At 37.9% G+C, this 15,360-nt stretch overlaps 1 protein-coding gene across 1 annotated transcript in view; it reads left to right on the forward strand.

The window, feature by feature from the left end:
* Positions 1 to 15,360, forward strand: part of STARD9 (StAR related lipid transfer domain containing 9) — a 1,457,104-nt gene that overhangs the window by 764,126 nt on the left and 677,618 nt on the right. The window contains exons 9-10 of the mRNA XM_044073541.1: positions 2,460 to 2,532; positions 7,863 to 7,930. Coding sequence (XP_043929476.1) covers positions 2,460 to 2,532; positions 7,863 to 7,930 — 141 coding nt within the window. The remainder of the gene's footprint in view (positions 1 to 2,459; positions 2,533 to 7,862; positions 7,931 to 15,360) is intronic.

Consider the following 15,360-nt stretch of genomic DNA (forward strand, 5'->3'; position numbering starts at 1 on the left):
TTTGTGATTTATTATGCATACATATTATATATGTATACTCTTAACTGTTAGCCATATCATTTAACTTGGAAATGTTATTTTTAGCAATGAATATTAAAACTTGACAAAACTTGTTTCTTTCTTGAAAGATAAGCTTGAATTTATTTCCATACTTATGATTTTTGGTCATCATACCTTGTTTCAGTAACTGCATTTCTAAGTTAGTGTCAGTGCATCTGTGTAATTTGCACTTTTTTGTCTTTGGTAAAGGAAGTGTTAATTGCCTTCTACCAGTTCTTCCAGCTTATCTAGTAAATATGTGATTGTGAACGTATCCACAATGTTTGAATCCTTGATTGGCCTATATTTCAATTTGTCATACCTAACTTAGGTAGCATTTTTGCAATCTTGGAGGTACCTTTATGAAGACTTTTTGAATATCCTTTGCAAGGGTTTTGATGCATTCCCATGTGGATTATTTTACCATAGACATACTGTTGTAATTTCACACATTAAAACACTCTTGCAATCTGCTCCTCTTCTGATTGTGCATATTTCCTTTTTTGTGTAGCTCACAATTTCACTGACCTATGATAAATGGTGTACTCTCTTGTAAGATCACAGCCAAGCTACCTGGCATCTAATTGGAATATAACTGATTTATGAACACTGTTATGTTTTAACATTGGTGCATCTGTAATTAGTTTCTTCAGCATTACACAACATTTCTTGTTCATAATTCTGTTCCAAGTCTACATCTTGCTGTAACAGTTTACCTGTGATGTATTAGGTACAAACTTTGAAAAGTACTGTTTTCATTTAGCAAAACAACTGTAATGTATGGATGCATTCCCACTTTGACATTTGCAAAGTTGATTTTTTTTGTATACACAATCAGTCCTTTGATATTAGTGTGTGACCTCTGCATTTTATACTTGTCATAAATGTGCACAAATTGGAACATTTTTCATCTAGCTGTATCTGACAGAACTTCTGGTTTGCATCAGGTAGTGAAAATAATGTGGCCAATTTGAAAAATGCCTTTTCAGTTGTGGCCAGTAGGTAATACTGTCTTGTAACCAGTTAAAAAGAAAGCTATTTGTGGAGTAATGTAAATTTAAATTGTCTTCTTTACAGTAGTAACCATACTGATCATCCATTTGTGATGTATTTTTTCTTAATAACACTAGAGCTTCCTATTCCCTTAATTTCCTGCTCAGTATTCCCAACAGCTATGTGGTTCTTTCCTTGGAGCATATGTCACTTGCCTAGCATCATAATTTGTGTATGTGACTTCCCCCTTGCAAGCTTCTCAAAACTGTAAATCAGCATAGGTATTATGGATGCCACTGATCTGGCACACCCTGATGTTTAAGATGTGTTTGCAGCTGTGATTGTGCTTATATACATTCACTGTTTGCTTTCATGCTATGAATTTGCTTTATCACTCATAGCTTGTCACAAGCCAAATGGCATAAAATATTAGCAGAATTAATTTCTTCAAACACTGTGATTTAAAACAGGATGTCACAGTTCCTATTTTTATACTCATATGATTTTGGCCTTGTGGCTTTATTTTTGTGTCCTCTGGTAATGCTGCAGACAACTTCTTTTTAGCACATTTTAGCTACAGTACGTAAAATTATCTTCAGACATTTCACACTAAGCACCTGTGTATAGTTTGAATTAGCATGTCTTTAATTTTTTTTTTACCAGTTGCCTTGACATTCAGTTTTGACGTGCCACCAGTGAATTTTCAGACTTCACTATGTTAACTATTTTCTCTTTAGTATTGCCTTCAGATAGCTTACTTTCTTGTTTCCTTGCAAATTTTGCAGGCAGTTGTATTTTTTTTTTCCTTTTACACATTTTCAAAATGGTTTGTTCTAACATGGATTCTATAAAATTGATTTAAAAACAGGAGAATGCTTCCTCTCATGCCTATAACCATATCTGGTACACAAGGCTTGAATTTCAACTGTACCACATATTCTGTGCACCGCATTGCTCTATTTTTTTGTGTCCATTATTATTACATCACATTATCCTTTGCCTTTTGGTTAACTCATGATTTCTGTTACACACATGCATCTTTAGTTATTTTTAACTACACTTAATTTGTGCTAAATATATCCACGGTGTTTGATGAGATCAGCTCTGCATTAGCCTAAAAGCCTGACCCTTACTTCATCTTTCTTATACAGCAGACGTTCCCAGATCATATTAATGAATGAAGCAATTATATAAGTCTACAGTTTTTGACTGAGTTCTTCAATTCAGTAACTTTGTCCCCACAGTCTGCTTAGTACAGTCTGCCTTGTAAAAAAGTGCTAAAAAATGGCTGACTTTTTCAGAGCCAGTGACAATGTGTAAGATTCTCATTTGTTGTTTTTCATGTCAAATTAATTATTAGATAAAGTAACAAAATAATTCCTGTTCATGTTGATTTGAAGAAAAATGTTTTTTTTTTGTCTTTTCAGGATCACAGCAGCTACCCACATGCATGATACAAGTAGCCGGTCTCATGCAATTTTCACCATCCAGTACACACAGGTCAATAAACAGTTAATATTATTATTATTTTTATTGTTATTGTTACTGTTCTCTGTTTTTGATTTCTGAAATGCTTAGCTGTATTTATTAATGTACTTTGGGGAAGTCAGATTGTATTAATTCTGACATAATAGGTCTGCATAGTATATGTTTATGAAGCACTTTAAAATACTAACCCACATTGGTGTCATCTAGGTATGGCTCTGTGGTTCTGCCAAAAAAGGTATCATTAGGACCCCATTTTGACTACCGTGGCTTTCAAAAGAGATAATCAAGAAGATAAAGTGAAATAATCTGCTAGTCAGGGGGTATAATAAGTGTAGAAGGTGAGAGGGACAGAACATTTGAAAAAAAAACACAGTAGAAACAATAAGAAATGAAACAACACATACAATGTTTGTAGAAAGTTGTCTAAATGAGGAGAATATAGAAATTGCATTTGTCATGTATGTAAGAAGAAAGAACTTGTGCAAAGCTCTGTAGTACTGGAGCTGAAAAGAGCAGAGTGGGGGGGAGGGAATGTGGTAGTCCTTGACAGATAAATATGTTCAGTACTTAAGGGAGATAAAATCTTTCTTCTTTCGGCTTTTCCTGGGTAGGGGTTAGCACAGTGGATAATCTGTCTGACCATGATTGGCAGTGGAGTTTAACGGTGTCGAGTTGCCAGCCCAACCTTCCACAGAAGGCACACACACGCACACACCAATCCACCTACAGCATTTCTTTGGGATGTGGAGGAAACCGGACAGCCTGGAGGAAACCCACGTGACCACAGGGAGGACATGCAGACTCTGCACATAAGGCACCCCAGCCGAAGATCGAACCAGAGAACTTCTTACTGTGAGGCAGCAACGCTAACCGCTTCACCACCATGGCCAGCACTTAAGGGAGGTAAAATAAAAGGTTTTATTCAGATGGCAAAGAGACAGTGGCTTTATTTCATTTAAAGACAAAGGAATCTTGAAGCAACTTGCCAAACTGAAGGTGAGTAAGGCACTGGGGACAAAGAGACTGTAATGAAGAATATTTCCATAGCACAAGCAAGTGCTAGAAGCATGACTGAAAGTGAGATTTTGTGTTATACTATGTCAAAAACATAGTTGAGCATATTGTGAACTGTACATTGCTTTCTCCAAAGCCACTTCATCTAGGACTATCATTTTGTCTGTGTTGGAATACTTCAAACTCTTAAATCCTACTCAGGTTAATTATGTCTGCAGGGTAAAATATGAAGCTGTCATTGGAAGGTTTCATTTAGAGGTATGCTGGCAAAGGGAATGTTTTGAAGAACTGAAGGAGAAGTAGGTAATAGTATATCTTCAGAAAGATGTGAATGTGAAGGATGCAGACAACTAACTGCAGGCTGGTCAGTCCAGACTGTGGTGCTAGGGAATTTATTTAGCACCGTACAAAAGGAAATAATTTTTGAAAGTCTTAAGCAGGACACCACAGAGAATCTGAAACAGCACAAGTTTGTACAGAATTTACATTATATGGATCTGTTACAGTTGCTTGGCTTTTAGACCAAAGATCTAAGTGAAGATAGAAGTCTTAATTTTGCCTTAATAAATGTCATTTCAAACTATCATTGTTTGTGGGGGACTTAATAACAAGGTGAATGTCCTGGAAGGCTATAAAATGACAAACAGGTGTAGAAAATGGTGTAAGGTTAGGATGAGAGGTAACTAAACAAAAACACCACAAACTGAAACGAAATTGGGAAAAGCAATAGAGCTCATGGATGTCCCAGTACCATTTATTTAGTGCTTTTGTCTGCTTTACAGCTTGACTTCCTGTGGAAGTCAAGCTGTAAAGCAGACGAAAGCTCTAAATAAATGGTATTAGGATGAGAGGTGTCCACCACTCTGAGTTTGGCAGAGACCAGCTGAATGTTAAAGTAAGAGTACCTGGACTGTTTTTCTTTCTGCAAGTGAGGACATGCCTTTAAAAGGATACAGCTATCAGGGAAGTTAAAAGGAGGGGTGAAAGCAAAACTATAGCAGCTGATTAGTGAAGAATCGTACAACTGTAATTTAGAAATTCCTAGGCAGAGGTTGTGGTGACAGGAGAGGGTTTCTTGGCTGCTACATACGAAAGGGGCCCGTAACTGTTGTTGTCTGTTGATGGAAAGTGACCAAAAAGTTTGGCAAAGCAGTGAGAACTAGTGGGGATGTTGGGCATATGGAATTATTGCCAGAAGAGTGAAGACAGATGATCAGTGAATGTACTCTATCCAGATCTGAGCTGAGAAGGTATTAGAAGTGGTCCAGACTGGGCATGTGAGGATAGTGCAGGGATTGTACTTAATGTCTATGAAAAAAGATTAAAGGACATCAACATGGGGTGCCAGGATTGATGTTGAGACACTGAATCTTGACAGTGTTATGCACATTCACTAATATATGATTCATGTACCATAAAATTAAGGTTGCTAGCTTCACATGTAAATACTAGGCTAGAAGTCAGCAGACTGTTAGAAGCCTAGCCATTAACCAAAGGTCAGAATCAAACCGTGCACCTTGTATCTGTGAAGTAAAGACCTTAACCATTATGCCAACTCTAGGGATTCTTTCTTCCCTCGAAGTGTAATGACTTCAGACGGAGTATACTTAAGTCGCAGGTGTGTAAGGGGTAGATCCTCCTAGTCAACGAGTATGATATTATGCCTTATTGATTAAAGTTATAAATGTTGATCACAAAAAAAAAGTTGATACTTTGTCATGGAGCCTTAACATGAAGTCCTGAAGTCAGAGAATGAGGTTATGGTTATGTATGAGCCACTTTGACATATCCCAGTAATGACTAGTGTAGAGTTGACTGTGGCATTATCATAGTGGCAACTTCAGAGTTTACAGTAGGATACTTGGCATTGATGCCCCAGAAGGTGATTTTGAAGGAGTTTCTAACCCTGAATTTTAGAAGGACATGCTCAAACTTCAAGGTGCTTACTGTTTCTGCAAATATGGTTATGTGTAGCTCTTTAGCTGTAGACCCAGGCAGCATGGTCATCACTGGAGTTATTGAGAAACCAGCATCATGGGAAAACTGGGTACTAAAACAATTAGTTCACAATTCTGGCTGAATGTGTTCTTCACATCTGTCTTAACTCATTCACTCCAATGGAGCTTAGGACGTTTGCACTGTAACTTCCAATGGATGGAGCATAAGCCTTTTGACAGAATCAAAATATGTCTTCTCATTTCAAACAAATGTTCATGTCTCTGTAACCATAGGGGTTATGAAAGAAGTATAAATGGCAAATCATTCAGCACAAACTATTTTATAGTGGTGGTATTCTTTAGATTCTAGGTCTTAAACTGAATTTTATAAGTTACAGTAAACACAGTAACTATTACATTTGTAATATTTTGTAAACAACTTAGAATATTTCAGCATGCATTCAAGTTACACACATACTGTCAGCAGCATTTTGTTCATCTAGCTGAGAGATTTCATATGAGGCTGAGGAATTCTGTCTGTGTTACTTGGTTGTTGAGATATTTGGAAAAATTTGAAAATTGTATCTATATAAATTAATATCATAAGAACAACATTTAATACCTTTTTACCTGCACTAGACAAAAGTCAAATATTAATGCAGTTGAGTTTGCCATTGTGTAAGCTTTAAGATGAAATCTTTTTAAAACTTTTTGAATTATTGATGCAAATATGAACAAGCAACATTTGACACCTGGAGGCATCAGTAGGAGCTAACTGCAGATGCACCTGGAGCCGTCACTTGGATGTAATGAGTTTAAATAAGGCTGTTGGAGAGTTGAGGCTGTTTGTGCAGCAATATGTAAATAGTTAGTGAAGGTTATGTCAGAATTACATTTTATTCTCAGATCTATGTAGCTCCACTGTGCTTATAAAATACAAGAATGTGTTCATGGAAGTAAATCCACATTTGAGTGTGGCCATCTGTTCCAGATTCCTCCATGCAGCTGGCATTCCCTACTCTTCCCAGTCAGTCTTTCATTTACTACAAGTTTTTCTGTCTACATGCCCCTATCGTCTTTCTAAGCCATTGCAAGTTATTTGCCTTAGTTTGCATGAAGCTTTTGATCCTGCCATGTACATATCTAACCTCTTGCTCTCCAGTATCCTTGTTAGTTGTAGCAGTCCCTTAGCCAATCTCTAAATTCCCAGATTTACTCTTTCCTTACAGTATTTTCATGTTACTCTAGTAGTACCTTTTAGAATGTGAATTTGTTGTCACTGTGTTGTGAACCTTATCAAGTGCAATGTGGCTTAAATATACCATGTATTTTATTCTGTGTTTTCATGTTTTAACTAAATGGAAATGCTTTGCATTTAACAGCAGTAAGAAAAACAATGTTCTTTAAATGCCGACAGCTGTGTTAGCCAAAACTGTCATATTTATACTGTAAACCTTATTTGCTTTCTGTTATGTCTGTAAAAACAAGGACAGTATTAGATGTTATTAGTAAGTAAAAACTCTGGTTTTCCTTTTGTATTATTTAGTAGTCAGGACAAAGCTTAGGCATTTACCAGACTGTTGCAGTTTTGCCTTTAATATGGTCAGTCAGATTGGGTGCTTTAATTAGAACCACAGACAAGCCATGACTTTATTATATCATATTTTGTTCTCTCTTTGTGGGCTGTTGTAATGCTTACTCCAAACCTGATGGTTATACCCACCTGATCATAGCCCACACTACTGTTCCATCAATCCTTTATCTCCTATTGTCTACTATATGCTCCTCAGTGAGCAGTTGTCAATGTGTTCCTACAGCATGGACTTAATCCCTTCTAGGGATGTGGATTCCCTGTGATTGATGAGTAGCCTACATTGGGTCAGGAGTGACATGCGAGTTAAAGCGATAGTAATTCTTTGTCAGGTGATAGGCTTTCGCTTCCTCCATGTTCCCTTTCCTCCTTGTCGCATGGAATGCAGTTATGCAAAGCTTGACTGCATTCAGTCCGTTCACAACTCATTATGAATATTGGAAACATCCTCTAGGTTCCCAGTCTTTATTTTATGTTTGCTTTCGGTTCCCAGTCCTGCTTTCCCAGCCAAACAAGGAGAGACACAAGTGTTACTGAGTCCTAGTCCCCCTGGTTCACTTTTAATGGTATCCTGCGATATTGTCTCATGGTAGTGGTGATTGTGTGATACAGGAGACTGTTATATGTACAGTTTATGCATGAATTGCAATTTAGTAAAATTAAGTTACATTCTACTGCAGTCCAAAGAATTGTTCAGTTGAAAACCAGTCTGTTAAAGAAGATGTTGTCTTACCTTTTTAACATTTGGTAATTCTTAGAACTGCAATGAGTGGATTATTCTTTCTCTTTCTGAACTTCAGGCAATACTGGAGAACAATTTGCCATCCGAGATAGTAAGCAAGATCAATTTAGTGGACCTGGCCGGCAGGTAAGGTGATGTGATGGCAGAGAATCTGTAAATGTTAGCATTACTTATGTGAAGCTAGGCAAATGCCCTTCTCAGTGTGGACGAGGTTATACTGGCTACTGCTGAGAGTTGTTGTGCAGTTGCCAGGTTAAAAAGGCAGCTAAGTGATCACAATGAAATCTAAACAATGTTGATTGTCTGTTAACAGTTGCAGTAGTGTAAGAAGGCATACCGTTTTTTTCTCATAATTGTAAACTACTGTGCTTTCCCTTTGATGATGTAATACATGACAGCCTGGTTGAAATATGACCAAATGAGTGAGTAAAATGAATATATGTGACGGATAAGAGTAGTATTTTCTTAAATGGCAATGTGCAGCATAGCTTATAGTCTGAATTACCCAGGGTTTATGTATTTAGCTTTCTTGTAACTGGTAGCTGTCCTGTAGCATGTTCTTTCTGCACACCTTCTGAGGTGGTGGTCATTCCCAAGGTGTAAAGTACGTTGAACGTCGATTCACTTAAATATGTGTACCAAACACACCCATGTAAAGCCCAGTTGATCATGTTGGGACGATGGCCTAATGGTTAAGGTGTTTGCCTTACAAACACAAGGTGCAGGGTTTGAGTCTCACAAGGGATAATTGGCTAGGTTTAAAATGGCTCGCAAGGGCAGTTAGCTTAGTACAAGTCTATGAACCTATGTGTCTTAATTTGGGCTAATGTGGGCAGCTTCTAGTAGTATCTCACTGGCACAGCAGAGTGTTTGTCACTCTTGATTGTTTCAACAGTAAGACACTTGTGCTACTCAGAGCAGCACAGTTTTGTTTATGTACCTGAAGATTCCCTAGGTGTAGAAGGCAGCACTTAATGTGTATAGGTTTATGGAACAACCAAATTTCCTTATTTTAGTTGGAGACAAGTTTCATTGTCTTAGTATCATACTTGACTTTTGTATCAAGTTCAAGAAGCTTCGGCTACTTTCTCCATACAAGACAATCTGATGCTGCACTACATCATAGGCGTGATAAAGCCGAACATCTAAGATGCTCTTTGGTGAGATGCTGACTTGAGGATCTGTTTTCTTGATCTGTTAGCAGTTCCAGTGGATGTTAAAGATCACATGGCATTTGATGAGAAAGTTTGTGTATTTTTTTCAAAGGACTGTTCTCAGTATATAGTATCTGTTACAGTAAAATCAAAGTGTTCCGTGTTAAATATATTCTACTTGTGATAATTTTACATTCAGTTAACCATATTCCACGAAGTCTGCCAGTTTTTTTTTTCATTCCTGCCCCAGACACTGCCTATGATGAAAGAAGAGGAGGAGCCCATCATAAAAGTAGTAAGAACAGCACTAAGCAAAATGAAGTCAGGGAAAACAGCAGACTCAGATGAGGTCACAGCAGATATGATAAAGATGTTGGGTGAGATGGAGAAAATTGGCTCCTGAGGGTAACCTTAGCAGTATGTTGAGAAAGGTGTATTCCAGATGACTGAAGAATAAGCTTACTAGTGCCACTGTATAAGAACAAGGGTGACATCCACAACTGTGGGCAGTACAGAGGTATCAAATTCCTGTCACACTGCATGAATGTTCTGGAGAGGGTGATTCATAAATGAATATGCAGAGTCAGAGTCGTAGAAAATAAGGTGGGAGCTTAGCAATTCAGATACAGATCAGGATACAGCACAACTGACCCGATGTTTGCAGTGAGACAGACACTTGAGAAGAAGCTAAAAATGAGGAAAGAGTCCAGCCTGGCATTCCTAGACTTAGAATAAGCATATGACAAGGTCCCATGAAAGCTGATTTGTTCAGTCCTGCTGTGGTTCGAAGTTCCAGAAACATTGGTAGAATTACTGCAGACTATGCACAAGGACCTATTGACCCAAGTATGAACAGTGTTTGGTTCACAGAAGGGTTCTCAGTGGGAGTGGGTGTGAATAAGGGGTCATCTCCAAGCGCACTGCAGCTCATACTGGTGATGGACTACATTAGCAAACAGTTTGGTGGGGACAGCTCAACAAAGTTGCTGCACATAGATGATATGGCTATTACATGCAGACTCTGAGCAAGAACTTCAGCAAAGGATATGGGAATGGAATGCAAAAGTCAAGGCATATGGGATGAAACTGAATACAGATAAGACACTTCTAACAGCAGCAAATGGGAAAATCTGAAGAAGCTGAGAAAATTATACAGGGGATTAACAGTTTCAAATATCTGGGAGGGTTGGTTAGGGAGAAGGGACGTCTAAATGAGGAGGTCAATGTTAAAATTAAAAGGGTGGCAGCCATCTGACACTGTACCAGGGGGTAGTGTATGACAGTAGAATGACAATGAAGCTGAAAAGAAAAGTGTACAAAACAGTGGTGCAGCCAGTACTACTGTATTGCACAGAAACCTGGACAGTGAGGGCAGAGCAGTGGAGGAAGCTAGAGTTGATGGAGATTAACTGCCTGAGATGTATGTTAGAGTGTACACTGTGGGCCAGATTAAGAAATTAGAAAAGAGGTCAAAGTAGCTCCAGTTGCAGACAAAGTCAGATTATGGTGGTTTGGGCACATGTGCAGAAAAGATGACAATCTGGTGAAGATTTGGGACAGTTGAGGAAGAAGGGAAGACTAAATGAGGGCATCCAGCAAAGAGGTGGATGGATTGTGTGAGAGAAAACCTGTGACTGTCAGATACGAGTATCAAAGAAGATAGGAGAATGACAGTGAATAGAGAGAGATGGTGACATTTGATACAACACCCTGACCCCATGTAGAAAAATAAAATAAGGGGGGGGGGTCAATGATGATGTTACTATCTGAAGCCCTAGGATCCTAGCCTGAAACTTTGTGGGGGTGATGCTTGATTCTCCTCATTTTAACAACTCCTTCAAGTATTTCTTTCTTTCATTCTTTTTCGATACAGGTGCTTAATATTTTAATTTCCTAAAGGACAATAGAAAAATTAAATTGGACTCTCCTATTTATTTTTCATCTGTACTTAGCTGAGCTATAGGTGTGACTGTAGGTTGGTATGTCAGTTTATTCAAGTTTATTGGTTAATGTTCCTGTCCCACTTTGGAGCTAACAGTTCCTGCAGAAACAAAACATCATCTTTATTTAATCAGTTTAAATAAGTGTTTTATAGGAATGATTGCAAATGTGTGTTTATACTATATATATCTTACTTACCTATCACTGCCCTGCTCTCTTTCTCTGATAGTGTTAACAAGGCAATAAATGCTGGTCATCCTACTTCAGTAATCTTACTGGACCTGTCTAAGGCCTTTGACACAGTATCACATACTAAGCTACTAAATCCACTATCAAAATTAGGATGCTCCCTGAAATCCATTAAATGGTTTACCTCTTACCTAAACAACAGGGAACTATCAGTAAGGTGGCATAATGCACAATCTGACTATCAAGCTAACAACATAGGGGTCTCACAAGGATCCATTTTAAGGACCACTGCTGTTTAATGCCTTCATCAATGATCTTCACAAAGGCCCACCACATCCAAAACCTCATCCAATATGCCGATGATACTATGCTAATATCCACTTCCAACAATTTCTCAGATCTCCTCACAGTTGCAGAAAAGGCCTTCACTTCTATCGAATCATGGCTTATTAGTGCACAACTTATGTTACCCCCCCCCCCTAAAAAAAAATAAATAAATAAACTTTTACTTTTCTCTATAAAATTTCCAGACATCGACTTCCAAATCTTTGCTAAAGATGGTACAGAAATCGAAATAGTGAAAACAGCGAAACTGCTAGGCATAACAATAGATGACAAACTCACTTATGAACCACATATTCTTAACGCAATAAAGAAAACACACTTTAAATTAAGCAAACTATATCGCCACAAACTTTACCTGGATAACTACACCAACACAAAACTTGCTAGTACATTACTCATCCCCTCCCCTCTATAGGGTAATGCCATTTTTACTAACCTTCATTCAACCCTTGGTAATAAACTTCAATCCTGCTATTATAAAATAGCCAAATTTGCCTCTGGAAAACCTTACCATTCACATCAATGCCAAGCTATTACTGAACTAAACTGGCTAGAGTTTTCCCACTGTCTCAGATATACCCAACTAACCTTACCTCACAGACTAATCTTCAGACCCAATGACTGCCCAGCACTCAACTCAATCCTACAAACATATGCTTCTACCCGAACACTAAGATCCTCTTGCAGTGATAGCTCATATGGCGTAGTGGTAATTACTATGGCTGTGGTGTGCAGGGTCCTGGGTTTGAGACTTGTAAAAAGAGCTGTTAACTATTACAAAGCCTAACAAAAGAGCAGGACAATGTCTGTATTCCCATAACATCGCCGAATTATAGAACAACTTACCATCCCAAATAACTCAAATTGACCACACAAAAACCTTTAAGACAGCACCAAAATCACATTACCTAAATAATCCATCCTGCAATTGCTGCACAAACAAACCACCTTAAGACAACCCATTAACTAAATATTAGGATTGTGCAACATACAATAACCAGTCCTACAATCTTTTTTGTTTTATACCTAACTGTGCAATATTTTTCCTTTACTCCCACTGCACATGGTATTATTTGAATGTCCATACTGTTCTACATGTGTAATTTGTATTCTGTCTGTACTTAATGACTCCTGATGCGTACTAATGTAAAGTCTGTGCTGTGTTGAATTGTACTATGTTTACCTCTTATATTTGTAACATTTGTTAAACTTATGGTAAACTTGTCAACTTTGTAATGCTTGTGGAGCTTTTCTCCCCGGGCCTCCACTGAAAATGGGTTTCTGACTCAGTGGACTTTCCCGGTCACCAAATGTCAATAAAGAAATAATAAAATTAAGCTCCTTTAGTAAGAAGCTTTCTGGCTGTAATGGTTAACAAATGAACTAGTATTACTAATGTTTGATTGAGGTCTCATCAATACTATGAATGTGATAATAAGATTGTTCACTGAATTTGCTGTTACCTTTTAATTCAAGATGAATTGCTGTTTTAAGAATAATTTAAATATTACAACACTTTTTATGCTGGTGTCACAAAAAATATAGATTTGGGCATGAAGAGCACCCCCTTTCCTTTGGACAAGTAATTTTCAGAAGGTTAGTATTGCCCTTGGTGAACAGCTTAAGCATTCCTTCCAAAGTGAATTTTATCCATGCGGCATGCATGAAATATAAAGATTTGGGGAAGCATATCTCTCAACTTCTGAGAGTGGAATTCTGGACAAAGCCAAAAATCATGGTGGGGAGGGTTAGTCCCATTTCAGGGACAGATTTTAAATGTTCTTATAATCTTAAAAAGTTGATGGAATAACAGGTTTTTCATTAACATGCATTTTCTGAAACATATGAAGTCTGAAACTCTAATATCTGTTACCATTTAGAGACTTCAGTCCTGAGTGATTTGCCAGAACATACATTTTATGAGGAACAGACCAAAACATGAGGCAGAAATCTGAATATTCTGTAAAATTTTGTACAAATAAGAGATATTTGGGAAGGCCTTTTTTAAAAATATAGCAGTAGGCTTGCATGCTTACCCAATGAACATATACATTTTTTTATTTTTTATTCTGGATTTCACAGATTGAGAAGAATGCTTATATGAAGAGGGATGCTTTAATTCTTAATTTGTATACCCTTTTTCTTCTTTACTGGAGTGGAGTACCTGCTAGGCAAGTGTATAAGTTAAGCCAAATGGCGAATGGCATTGCAGTTGCATGGGTCATGGTAAAAAGTGGCATAATTTTCTGCCTTGCTCATATGGGGTTTTGACCTGTAGGTGTACGGGGTTCTGGATACTTAGCGTTGTATGCAGTTTTTAGGTTGAAGAAGTTTGGTCCTTAAATTTATCATTTTAATTGGGCTTTTTGTTTGTGGTTCCTTTTTGCTTGCTGATATCTAAGAGTTTAAGTCTTAAATGAAGAGTTAGCAGAGGGGGATTCTAAAAAAAAAGATTTCGTAGAAGGTGGGTCTCTTAGTGCATATGATAGGTATATGAGACACTATGCAGAGATCAAGAAAGGGTCCAAATCGCGGGATAAATTTCATGGGCCTGTTGGCCATAGTGGGTTGATTCAGTCAAAACTAGGGCCCTAAACTAGTTGATAACTGGGCTGCTGATTTTGTCTTGGAATATATATGAGGTCCTAAGCCCCGAGAAAAGGTATAAAGTTTATGTGGTAAAAGTTGGTCCCATCTGCTTTCAGGAGATCCACTTGACACTTCTGGAGCATCAGAAATTGGTGGCAAGGACTTCAGGCTGGACACACTATTTCTGTAGGGTAGAATGAAAAGGGATGCTATGGTATATAATGATATTTTCCTGCGCTATATCCAAGCTCTGGAACAACCTTTACACTACCATAACTACCCTTCCTTCCTGCAGTCTTTTCAAGACTGCACTTAAATCTCACCTAAATTCTCACTGGCTTTGTCCTTGTCTAATAACCCCCCCCCCTTTCAGCCTTTCTCTCCTTTTCCCAGATTTAGATAGAGTATCCCCTCTATCACTATAAAACTTAACTGAAGATTAAATACCATGAAAGCAAATGAGATAAAAGATAATGCTGGCAACTAACACGTTGCAATGTTATCAATTTATTGAGATGAAAATCAGTTATTAAGTTGAATATCATTTCAAGTATAATAATATTATTTAACAACATTTGTGGTCCACATGACTGTCTAATTTGTACTCTAAGTAATCTGAATGTTTCTGACACCTTGAATTGTTCTGTTTAATGTACTTATGCTTGTTAATCAAAGAATATGTTTGTAATTTTTGGAGTTTTTCTCCCCGGGCCTCTGCCGAAAATGGACTACTCGCCCAGTCAGACTTTCCTGGTAAACAAACGTAAATAAATAAATTTGAGGCAGTAGACCGGCAGGACCTAGATTTGAGAAGAGATGCCATGGACCAGTATGCCTTAGTAAAATGTAAATGTTCAGTCTGGTGTCCCTGGATGCTCTCCCAGGCATTTCTACTAGGAACCAGAGGCCTTTGCAAGTTCATACTGTACAGCAAGTAGATGGGTGGTTAATTACAGCAGAATACTAGAACCTGGTGTTGGCTGTAGGTGGTAATGAATCATCCAACTACAGGAAAACCCATGACCCAGGTGGGAGAAATCTGTTAAGAAATTTTGTAAATAGATGGGATTGGTAGACTGTCTGAGATAGATGGGTTGGCCATTCTAGTTTTAATGTTTTACTCTTCAACACACACACTGTGGTCAAGAATAGCTATGTTCATGGTGACCAAGGAGCATTTGTATCTCTCTGCAAGGGTTAACACCCTACAGATTACTCTCACTGATCTTGCTGCCCTGGTGTACATAATTAGGATTGTCAAGTACCCACTCCTGTAACTTCAGTCTTTAACATTTACTTTGGTTCAGATGGGTAAAATGCCAGTGCTAGAGGGGGATG

Source organism: Protopterus annectens, chromosome 6.part0 (genome assembly GCF_019279795.1).
Source record: "Protopterus annectens isolate FY-2018-M chromosome 6.part0, PAN1.0, whole genome shotgun sequence".
NCBI lineage: Eukaryota > Metazoa > Chordata > Ceratodontiformes > Protopteridae > Protopterus > Protopterus annectens.